We start from the raw sequence: 12,900 nt of genomic DNA on the forward strand, positions 1-12,900 counted from the left end.
GGGCCATATCTTTTGTACAACCCACCCCATTGTGTAAAAAAAACTTTATATGGTAACCCCTTGAGACCTTGGACTTTTTTTCTGTCCTCAGAGCCCATTTAGGTTTATGCTCTGTGGGAGCATGCACATAACTGCATTACTGAGGTGCCATTTTCAAACATAGATATTCAGCTTGGAGAAATTACTTGGTAAAATGTTATAATCTTTTAGGCTGGTTTACTGCTACCCTGTTTCCCCGATGATAAGACACTGTCTTATTTTTTTTTTGAAGGCCAAAATATGCTCTAGGGCTTATTTTCAGGGGGATGCCTTATTTACCCATGAAGAAGACTACAGTACACAGTTATTGGGGTGGCTTATTTGCGGGGGGGGGCTTATTTTTCATTTTTACCTAAAAAGGGGGGGCTCTCTTATTTGATGGCCCTGCCTTATCATCGGGGAAACACGGTAAATGGACACTGCAGTATTTATCATTACAACAAGAGACACAGAAACAAGAAGTGAAGAAATGTGCGGCCAGTGAAAGTCTTGGCATTTGTTAACTGGCCATTATTTTTGGGTTAGGGCTTGTTTGTGGTGTTTCAAAAGTGGAAACCATGGTTTAGTTGCATTTGACAGCCCCAAGGCCACAAAACACACCTATTATGGTGTATCAAAACCAGCTGAGTACAAATGCTATAAGGAGCACTCAGCTGTTGATATTTGGTGCCTGTATGCGGTAACCACGCTGCAAATCTACAATCCATGGGCGTTGCATCTGCATTAAGTGAGTATAGTCTTATCCTATTTTTCTGGGTTTCTTATGCACTACCAGTAGTTCTACTTTCTTCTGATAGACCTGACCAACATCTTCCTCTCCTGTCCCAAGAAAACCCAAACTTTCAGGCATGCAGTGTATATACACTCTATCCTTTTTCCTGCAATGAAATGCTCTGTCACATGGGATGGGGGAAGATCTACTGGTATGTAAATACTGAATTTCAGAAAAATGTAACTATGTAACTGCTGTGTCCTTAAGGAATGTAAGAATGAAGAAGCACAAAGCATAATGAGGAACCAGGAAAATTACACTTTAGATTTTGCACATACATTTAGGGATGTTGTTTCTTACCCTCTGGCCTTTTTTCTTGACTTCTGCAGAATATGGTGGCACATGCAACAGAAAAGGTGAGTATTACATGTCATCTTAGCAGAGAACAGCTTGTGTTAAATGTTGAACGCTGTGTATTACAGCAGACCTGGAAGGATTTTTTTTCTTTTTTTTTTTTTTTTTTTTTTTTTTACCAAAACCAGCATGTTGCTGTTTTCATTGATTTACAATGAATGATAAGATAAAAGACCAGTTACATAAAGACCATATTTGCAACATATTGTTTACTAAGTTTTAAAAGGGAGCTATGCAATTCCCATAAAAAATCAACTTTAACGTGTTACTTTCACATTACGTAGTTAATGAAAAGAAAGCTATTTCTCTGTTAAAGTGATACTACTTAAAAACATTATTAAAGCCCCAGTTCCAGCAAAAGAAAAGCAACCCTAAAGCATGATACTGCCACCAATATGCTTCACCGCGGGGATGGTGTCCTTTTGGTGATGTAAAGTGTTGTTTTTATGCCAAACATACCTTTTAGATTTGTGGCCAAAAAGCTCAACTTTGGTTTCATCAGTGGTGGCAGTATCATGCTTTGGGTTGCCTGTTTTTTAGATGGAACTGGGGCTTTAGGCATGGTGGAGGGAGTTATGAACAGCTCCAAATGCCAGTCATTTTTGGCCCAAAATCTTCAGGCATCTGCAGGAAAGCTGAGGATGAAAAGTTTTACCTTTCAACATGACATGATGATAAATTGCAGATTTAATGATTAATGACCTAAATCCAATAAAACAATCTGTGGAGTGACCTGAGGAGGGCTGTGTACAAGAAATGCCCTTGCAATCTGACAGATTTGGAGTGCTTTGGCAAGGAAGAGTTGCAAATACTGCCAGGTCCAATAATAATGAATGCTGTAATTAAATCAAAAGGAACTTAAAGTATTAGATTTAGGGTGAGCACACTTATGCAACCAGCTTATTGTACCCTTTATATTTTTTATCTCTTTTCTCCTAATATATTTTTCAATTAACTTGTACAGGTTATGATTAAAGCTTGGAGACATTTTGAAATATTTTATTATCATTTCATTTTTTACATCACACAAAGCTGGCACTTTAACAAGGGTGTGTACAAGTTTTAAATCCACTGTATACAGAAGAATCCATCTCTCATACTCTGTAGGTACTTTTCCAGTAAGAAGGGCTCCTCTGTCTACTTGTGTTTGAAAACTATTTCTATTTATTGAATCAGAACATAATTTAACATCCCTAGGGGCATTTCATTAGTATAGAAAAAATAGATCTAAAACATCCATGTAAAGAGCAAAGTGTCACTCTTTTATTAGCCCACCATCCAACCGATTTAAACTTACAGTTCGGCTTTACCTAGATTTTTTGTTTTCTGTTCCACTATTTTTTATTATTATTCATATTATTTTTGAAAGCATCATTGTTTTCTGTGGTCATCCTAAGTAGAAACGCTGAAGAGTTTTTACAAAAAACCCTTTTTTGTTTTTTAAAACCACTTCCCCTCTCTTATTTTTACAGACAGCCCCCTCTCCTCATAACTCTCAGACTTTAGCTTTACAAGCTTCAGAGTTTTCACAGAGGGAAGCAAGGTATCTTCTCTTTTTATGCCAGTTTGGAGGATTCTATCTCCTTTGTAAAATTGCAGGATGACCTCCTCCGAATATGACTATGTAAGTATCTCTAACATGTATCTTATTCAAGAGATTCAAATAAAAAATTACCCACATAGCTCAAATTAACAGGGAAGTTTCAGAAAAACATGAAATAAACTACAATGACTTCATCATAAATATTTTATATATAATTATATATATATATATATATAATATATATATAGATAGATATATTTTGTGTCTTGTTTTTGTTTTATTTCTCTTTTTTACTAAAGTGAATGCTTTTTAATATAGCACAGTCTGCACAAGGTTTTTTATACTGTGGCCAGTTTTGTTCTGCCATGTAGAAATGCTTACAGAATATTTCCAAAGGTCTAGAAAGGAAAGAATATTTATAGTTGCATCTACACAAAATGCACCTTTAACTACCTATACAACTCATAAAAAATAAAGCAGAGGAAAAGTTACTCGATCACCAAATATAATTCTGTCAGATTAAAAATAATTCAAGGTAAGAAAATTATTTAAAAATTTCTCCATGGGCTCTATTTATAAAACAGGGAATCAGGAATTCCCTCAAGGCAATCTTCTAGGTCCATGTGGCTGTGTTTCAATGGCAGCAACTGATTTCCGTCAGGGAATGTTTGAGAGAATGTCAGATCCCCTGCTTAATTAATTGAGCCCAATGTGTCTATTATTCATTAACGGCACCAAACAATATGTAAACATATTAGGTACCATTAGGGAATGGGAATCAGAGAAAGATGGATATTAAAAGTTGTTTACATATTCACTTCAGTAATACATAATAAAATCAGTAATCTTTTGGTAATTATACTATTATATATTAAAAGCAAAAAAATGTTTAAATGTAAAAAACAAACACATTCTACAGTTTTAACTATTTCTGTACATATAAAGTAATCAATTTATTCTTCAACTTGTTGGGTCTACCTCTATATATTTATGTTCTTCATGAAGTATTCATTGTAAATGTATTTATTGCTGATATTATTTGCAAATAAATGAAGGGTCATATATATATATATATATATATATATATATATATATATAGTAAAAAAAAATTATTTTAACACAACACTGCACACTTTAGGCAACAAAGAAACTGGCATCAAATAAAAACACCACATAAAAATATAAAAACTTAATGAAAGAATTGTAAGAAAGCAGTTACTGCAAGGAGGAAGAAAAATTGTATTGTTGGAGATAATTTAGTTAATTAGGGGTTAAATAGGTAAAACAAAAGTGAAATAATTATTCAATTTGGAACCACATTTTTTGGCACCTATTTCCTTACTGTGATTTTATCTGTCAGACTGACAATAAGCCCCAAATGCAGAATGCTACATTGAACACAGCAGAGTGAATAAGGGTTTAGAGTACCGTACCTTGTTTTACAAACTTTGTCAGGATTGAAGGAAAGAAAAACATATTTTTATTTAGGTAAATATGAAATACTATATATGATTGTTTCGTCATCATAGGGGTCTAACAAACAACTCTCTAATCAAACAGTTACTTAAATAGATGTCACCCTTGGCCATGCATATATTTTTTTGTAGGTACACGAGCATCTATGCACAGTCAGACTGTTCTTGCCTGGTTTATATATGGGAAAATAGCAAGTTAACAGGGATCATTTGAAGCAATGTTTTAAAGCTTAAGTTAGAAAATCAAGAGTATCACTTTCTTCCAAGTGACATCACTATGCTGTTTAAAAATGGGTTTTCTAAATAAAATAAAAAATAATTCTAATTGTAAAATAATGAATTTAATATCACTGACTGCATCCAGCTCAGAAGTTTTTATTTGCTTACAGTCCTGAAGATGATGAGCCACAAGAAATTAGGAGAAATCATTTTGAAGTGAATTGATATTGTGGAATCGGAGAGAGTGCAGAGAGGAGCACTAAAATAATAAAAGGAATGGAGAAGTTCAGCAATAAGCAATAAGGAGAGATTAGCTGAACTGAATTTATTCTCCCTTGAGAAAAGACGTTTAAGGGGGGATATCATCACCCTATATAAATATATAAATGGTCCGTATAGAGAACTTGTGTATCAATTGTTCACTTTAAGGTTGTTGCAAAGAACAAAGATGCACATATGAAAGGGATTTAGCACAAGGTCTGTGAAAAGGTGGGATGGGCTCCCTCAGGAAGTACTTTTAGTACATTCTATAGATTGCTTTAAGAAAAAGCTGGATGCTTTTCTAGAAGCCCAGAATATAACTGAGTAAATGTTAATGTTAAGTAAAGATAACAGAGACTGTTGATCCTGGGATTGCCTCATGGGATCAGGAAGGATTTTTTTCCCTGTTGTAGCAGTTTGAACCAGAGTTTTAAAGGTTTTTTTGCCTGCATCTTGATCAACTATGTCTAAAGTGTTTTATATGGGATATGCTTACTTCCCTAATGGTTGAACTTGATGGACTTATGTCTTTTTTAAATCTACCTGTGTAACTATATAGTTGTCAAAAACCTAGTGTTCCTATGGAAAACGCTGCACAATATGTTGGCTCTATATAAATACATTAATATTATTATTATTATTATTATTATTAATAATAATAATAATATATATTTGTTAGAAATTCATTTTGTATTTCGACAATTAGCCGTTTTAAGGCTTACAAGTCACTAAAATTAGATGAAACAAGAAATGGAATATGAGCACCTGACTACACTTTGATTCTACTACCCATTGCGCAAGGTTTTGTCATCAAATCAGGAAACAGGCATCTTTTTTAGGTATGATTAGGATATATGGCTTCCTGGACCTGTTAATTTAATGCAATATTTTACATTGTAGTTCAGCAGTCTTAAGATGTAGTGGCTGTATTTGTTCCTTTTTTTTTTAGGCTTCAGGTGATCCTGACGATAATGTATTTCTTGTAACAGAATGACAACACTTCCTTGCTCTACTGTATCTATGGTGGAGCAGCATGGTAACCCCAAAACAGAAAGTGAATTATGACTACAAAACACTTTCTTTTCATTTTTATAGCATAGAAAGAAATGTTCTGTAACTCACAGTGAACTGAAGAGTATTAATAATGCTACTTGAGATAGCACTGGAGAATGAGTGGAAAGTTTCAATAACTCTTATGTTCTGTTGGTATCAACTGTTTTTTATTCATGCACTTATTGAAATCTAATAAAACCTACCGTATTTTTCGGACCATAAGACGCTCCGGACTATAAGACGCACCAGGTTTTCCGCACAAGGGAAAACAAGATTCGTGGGCGGGCACAAGTGCCGCACGCTGGAACACAGACAGAGGCAGAGATCGGCGCAGCCGGGGACCAGCGGGGACACAGGTAAGTAAAAAAATATGCCCCTGTACCTCTGCATTCGGACCATAAGACGCACCCTGATTTTCCCCCCACTTTAGGAGGAAAAAAAGTGCGTCTTATGGTCCGAAAAATACGGTATTTATTTGACCAGAAGGATGCAATTAGGAGATGTTCATTGCATGGGTTTACATTTACTTTACCTATAAAGAATAACCATATTGGGGTTCACGTACATACATTAGGCTGTTCACTTAGCAAAGTATAATTCACATAGCTTCGTAAATGAGGTGATGGTCTGCTGACTTCGGCTATTCAATCAAATACATTTTTTTACTATTTTTGATTCTTAAAAACAATAATGAGATAGTAGATATAAAAACACAAGTCTTAGAACACCAAACCATCTAAAATCTGTTTACTAGGTATTTTTTAAGATCTGCCCAGAACCACAGCTGCGTACCTTTTTTTTATTCTAGATGTATCAGTGGCTGACTCATATTGAAAATCCATGTGTTTATAAACCCATTTGTGGTTAACACAGAGTAATAAACATTACTTTTTTTTTTTTACAAAGAAAGATTTACTATATAGACACACATACTACATACATGTTTTTTTTCCACTCCAGCAAACAGCTAAATGCATAGTTCAATACCTATTTGTCATATATTTTTTATAACTGTTTTTTTACACCTCTATAATTCATAAACAGCTTAAAGGATGAATAAACGTACAGTGTATATAGATCCAATTTGTTTTCTTCTAATTTAGATTTGGAAAGAGTTAAAGCCACTTATATTGTGTCCACTGGGAAGATTTGCTATTACTGCATGTTTTAGATCTCTCTACAGTAAGGGGACTCCCCATCTTAGACAGCTGTCACTAGAACATTTGTCCCCATTAAACGAATTCCCCTTCTTACTTCCTCCCCCGATCAGCACAGGTGCATATGCAGTGATGGATAACTGCTCCTCTGCACACTAAAATGGCCTTAGGACCTAGACAACGAATTTAGGTGAGTATTTTTTTTACCAGGTGGAGATTTTTCATCTGTTTTAACTTTACATGTATAGAGGTTTTTTTTAAACTTTTTCCCTGCAAGATTGCCCCTCTAATACAGATACAGAGAGACATGCTAAAGATGTGGTCTATTAACCTTTTTAGTGCAAATGATCTATGAATACCTTTACCAGTTTAGGTTTTTGAAAGCTCTGAGCAGTCACAATAATTATTTTCCCAATTACTGTTTACAGGGACTCACAGAGTCACCAATGGAGGATGCCACTGCTTGTGTGACGAATGAGTCAGTCACTGACTTTACAGGCTATTTCATCCCAATCGTATACATGGTGGTTTTTTTGCTGGATATAATAGGCAATGGGCTGGTGTTGTATGTTCTAGCTGCAAAACGTGACCCTTGGCTTCTAGCAGACCACTATTTGTTCCAGCTTGCTTTGTCGGATCTTCTTCTTGGATTCACTCTGCCTTTTTGGGCCTTCCAGTACAGTTCACATTGGATCATTGGTGACATTCCTTGCAAGATTCTAGGAGCTCTTTTCACCATAAATGTATACAGCACCATTTTCTTCTTGGTGTGCATAAGCATAAATCGCTATTTTTCAATTGTCCATGCCATAGAACTTCATAAAAAGCAGCGACCTCTTCACACATTTTTTATTTGTCTTTTCATATGGGTACTCTCCTGCACTCTGTCCTGGCAAGAATTTTATTTCAGAGAATCTACAGGCTCAATTTGCACATATAACTTTCCCTTGGGTCAGTCTACCTTTTGGAGAGTTGCTCTTCAACTTGTAGAAATTACAATTGGATTCATCATTCCTTTGGTGTTCATGGTGTTCTCCTATTCTCGGATATTTTGCACGCTTCAAAGGTCTAGGCACAACCACTCCAGACGGTCGCAGTTGGTTATCATTGTCCTTCTACTTGTGTTTGTCTTCTGCTGGGCACCCTACAAAGTTGTACAACTGATTGACAGCCTGCAACGTTTAGAAATGATCAGTCGTGATTGCAATTTTGAGAAGAACTTGGACGTTGGTATAATTGTCACTGAGGCATTGGGTCTTTCACATGTGTGCATCAACCCAATCGTGTACGCATTTGTTGGAATTAAGTTTAGAAGAGAAATCTTCAAAATTGTCAAAAGATTGAGCAACCAGGCATTTTACTCTGCCACAGTTACTTCCAGAGAAGGGACTATCTTCACAGAATCTAACTGCTCCTATTCTAAGATTATGTGACCATTTTCCTCCACAGTCTCTTCTCAGTCACCTCTCAGTCATCTTCTTCCATTAATCATGTCTGATGACTTAGTTTATATCATCATACAACACTGTAAATATTACCAAAACATGTTTATTAAGTTAGCTTTTAAATACTGCTTAGAATTGATTTTACAAATGGCAATATAATAGGGCAGAGAGAAAATGCGAAAGCATAGTATTGGCTGATCTGGGTTATTTTATTTTGCAATTTGAGTTTCCCTTTTGGCTTATTCCTATTTATAAACCACATACAGGGTAATTCTCATTCCCTAAAGTTTTCATACACACTCCAAGAAAATACATTTATTATAGTATTAAACAAACTATCTCGCCACCACATTGTGGTCTGTGTGGTTTAATTGTGGAGCACTGGTCTTATGCTCTGTGCCAAAAAGATCAGTTTTTGGACAGAATCACTGATAAACCTTATAATCCAGAAAATCAATTATTTGGTCAGAAACAACATGACCAATGTTCCACCATTCAGATGAGCAACTTGCACCAGAAATTTAAAAAGATTAAAAGATGCAAGGAGAAAGATAAGTCTTTGATATTGGTCATTGCTTTTATAAAATTAAAAAATAATGACACCTCCCCAGAGCCCTCAAAGAAAAACACAATTGTGCTTAATATAAAAGGGTTATCTACCCCTTTATTAAAAGTAAACATTGTGGTGATAGGTGTACTCTGTTTAATAAATTAACAATTGTAAGAAAGTCTTAAAAGCCTGTGGAAATGGAAATATGGCCCCAAAAATGTATCCTTTCATTATGTTGGCAACAGTGTATTTTAAAAGCAAGCTGGTTGTGAAGACCACCACTGCAGTATGACCAACCTTTTTAGTATACATACATGTGTGTCTGAGATATCTAGATCTGTATATTTGCCAACAACAAATATTATAGAAGTACCATCCTGATAATAAAAGTATACAGAGCTTAAGCAGGAAGTACCATCCTGATAATAAAAGTATACAGAGCTTAAGCAGTATATATAATTACTGCTTTCTTGGGACCAAGACTACTAATTAAGTGCAAGTTTCAAATAACTAATATTAAGAATAGTTCATGATAACAAGCATTAACCTACTGAAATTTTTCCTAAAGTTGTTTTTAGTCTTTGTATATATCCAGGTTTAATTAATAGAATACATGTTAATTCTGACTTAAGAGTCTTTTGATCAGGTGTTTAGTGTTGAGTTGAGGACTATCACCACTTATGTTCATGTCAAACATAGCTCTGATATGACCACACCAAGACAAATTGTGTAGATATGATGCACTGTCGCCACTATAAGGAAAGCCCTGAACAACGACGGGCAGCTGACACTGAAAAAAGTGCATATGGACAAGAAAAGGCTAAGAGGATTGTGAGCACTGGTTTACAAAGGATGAAAAAAGTAAAATATATACCTTTTAAATTGTAATTTAAAGACATTTCTTCTTCATTTTTTTATCATGCAACATCACCTCAGGCTGCTGAACCTTAATAAAAAAAAATGTACTACTTTGACATGCCTGTTGTATTATCTACGTAAAAATAGCATTAAATGTTGTGGAGCATTGTGTATAAAACAACTAATAAACATCCAATAGTTAACCAAACACCATTTTTCCACAAGGGTCTTTATGTTTTTTTCCGGCTGACACAAGCCTCTGACTACCTTTTTAGGGAAAGGAATAGACTTACTGACCTTCCAAAGGAGTCTAAGGTAGGGTGAAAGTCATTGAGGCATAATCACTTTTGGCTAGTTGGTAAAGCAAACTCAATCAGCAAAGCTGATTTAGACCTATAGTGTACATCACAACCATGCAACAAACATTTTTATTAGATCACCAATGGCACCCTGGATATTTTTTTCCAACAGGCTTTAAAAGTCCCACTTTGAAAAATACAGGATCAGGCAGAAAGGTACAGGGGATGTTCCTTCTACAGAAATCCAGTTTACTTAATCTTACCTAATCTTTTGAACTGTCAAAAATCTGAGCATGCACAGTGGTGGCCATAGAATTCCGGAATTGGGCCATAGAATTCCGGCAATTCCAACTTTACTTGCATGTGTTGGAAAGAAATGAACTTACACCATCCCAGCCTGAGCAAACAAGTAGCTGTAGATCATCAGGAGAAAGAAGGAAGATGGAGGCGTTCAATGGAATGGGAATCAGTGAATAGCACGGGTTTAGTTCCACTTTATACTATCAATGGTGCAAGCTTTTAAACCACTGATCTGTAAAAGCTCACAAGCTAGTGAAGGCAGAGTTTACAGAACAACTTGTTCTATGTTAAGCCTTATACAGATCACCGATGGTTGTCAGAGGAGGTTATCTTTAATGATCCATTCCAGTGACAGATGAATGATTAATGCTGTACAGCGCTATTCTGTTCAATGGGGGAATAATAAGTGAGCAGCACCCCACTGTGCTCTTCTCCATAGAAATGCACAGTGGTCATTCCTGATCAAGTATGACCATTTGACTACTATCTAATGTGTGTACACAGCTTTAGAGAAGGAAGCATTTGCATTTTAAAACAGTAAGGTTTAGCAGTGGAAACCTACTAAGCAAAGGTTTCATTTAATTTTTTTTTCCATTTGCTATCCAGGCTGAGGACTAGACACTTGGTCCATGGCTGCTTGAACTCACAGGAAGGGTTTCCTGAAAATCAATAATCATTCAAGAGGGAAGATAATGAAGCTGGGGCTAGTGTAGATTAGCTTTGGTTGAGGAAAAGGAAGCGTCTGCTTTAAAGCTGAAGCAGTACACATTATTACAGCTTGATAACCATCAATACATCACACACACACACACATATATATATTGTGACAGAGTGTCACTTATAATGTTAGAAAAGTGTAAAGAAAATGTAATAAAGGCTCCAGGGAAAAATGAGAAGATAGGTCTGTGTAGGTATTCAGAAGGAAACATGAAACTTTACGGCCCTGGAGCCGGCCAAGATAGTGAAAGGGGTGGGCCCCTTGGCTCCACCCAATCCTGATTGGATTAATATGCATCTGCACTCAGCCAGAGGGATCCAGGCTGAGAGTGAGCAGTCAGATGCTGGACAGAGCCAGAGTAGATTCCAGGCTGAGAGAGAGCCAGAGTGGATTCCAGGCTGAGAGAGAGCCAGAGTGGCTTTCAGGCTGAGAGAGAGCCAGAGTGGATGCCAGGCTGAGAGAGAGCCAGAGTGGATGCCAGGCTGAGAGAGAGCCACAGTGGATGCCAGGCTGAGAGAGAGCCAGAGTGGATGCCAATGCCAGGCTGAGAGAGAGCCAGAGTGGATGCCAGGCTGAGAGAGAGCCACAGTGGATGCCAGGCTGAGAGAGAGCCAGAGTGGATGCCAGGCTGGCGAGAGCCAGAGTGGATGCCAGGCTGGCGAGAGTCAGAGAGGGATGCCAGGCTGGAGAGAGCCAGAGAGGAATGCCAGGCTGAGAGAGAGCCAGAGTGGGCTGCCCTGTGAGAGTGTTCCAAAGGAGGAACTGATCAGCAAGAGGCTGAGGGAAGGGATCAGCCCCTGTGTTGGAGACAGGTGGTGATCAGAGGCTGAAAAGAAAGCCAGTGGATTCTAGGCATTAGATGGAAGCAGAGCTCCTAAGAAGCCAGAGTCCAAACAACATTGTGAGTTACCAGTGGTGGCATAGTGCATGTTAGGGTCAGAAAAAGATTTTAGATTTTTAAAAAAATCTGTTACATCTCTTTGTCTCTTTACATTAGCCTGTAATATAAGCACATACCACTCAACTGTCCCTAGTTTGGAGGGACTGTCTCTCTATCACATACAAGTCCAGTCCCTTTTCCTCTTTCTTCCTTAACTGTCCCTCATTTGGGTGAATATATGCAAGTAAAAAAAAATATCTTAACTGCAGTGGGGAAAAACAAGGTCAGAACCTATTTGTGTTTTTTTGGGGGGATAAGTGAAATATAAATAAGTGAACAGAATTTCACACCTAGCAGGTAAGATAGTTCACATACCTAACTCACATATATATTTTAACTGCACCCATAAAGGAGAGAAGTCATAGAAAAATGGAGGATTCCATTGCTGACCTTATTTTTGAAAACACTTGTTTCCCGGGTGTCAAGTTGATGCTTTGGCTGATGGCTTTAATGCTTTCTCACTTTGGCCAAAAATAAAGACAAGGAACATTTCTGGCACTCATATTCATACAGCATGTATGTATTAGGTCTATTACTCAAATGTGCTGAAGTAAGACCCAACCAGATATATACATTTTTAGAAGAATTCCAGCTTGGTGCCTTTTATAGCTGATTGACTTTATGATATTTTGACATGATATTTTAGTCCTCCCTATGAACAGCATGAAAGACTTTGGTGTGATATAAGCTACCCAGTGGAGGACTGGTTGTCTCCGGAAATTCACACAAAACTTTATACACACTCTGCATAGGGACTAAACCAAGAACAAACTACCAGGACCTGAAACAAGACATCTGGATAGCAATAACAAAAGATTTTTATCTAGAGATCAGAACATCCATTCAACTTCTTCCTTAAAACTCTTTGAACAACAGGTGTCTATACAGGTTGTTAGTTTTCTGTTGCATCACTACTA

The 12,900-nt window shown here is 36.7% G+C and overlaps 1 protein-coding gene across 1 annotated transcript; it reads left to right on the top strand.

The window, feature by feature from the left end:
• The first annotated feature begins 2,661 nt into the window (after nucleotides 1-2,661).
• LOC140340497 (C-X-C chemokine receptor type 3-like) lies at nucleotides 2,662-9,928 on the top strand. The gene is made up of 2 exons (XM_072425750.1): nucleotides 2,662-2,789; nucleotides 7,302-9,928. The coding sequence occupies exons 1-2, from the start codon at nucleotides 2,766-2,768 to the stop codon at nucleotides 8,304-8,306; spliced, it is 1,029 nt and encodes a 342-aa protein (XP_072281851.1). The 5' UTR covers nucleotides 2,662-2,765; the 3' UTR covers nucleotides 8,307-9,928.
• Nucleotides 9,929-12,900: the final 2,972 nt, after the last annotated feature.

The sequence above is a fragment of the Pyxicephalus adspersus genome, chromosome 11 (genome assembly GCF_032062135.1).
Source record: "Pyxicephalus adspersus chromosome 11, UCB_Pads_2.0, whole genome shotgun sequence".
NCBI classification, from domain to species: Eukaryota; Metazoa; Chordata; class Amphibia; order Anura; family Pyxicephalidae; genus Pyxicephalus; species Pyxicephalus adspersus.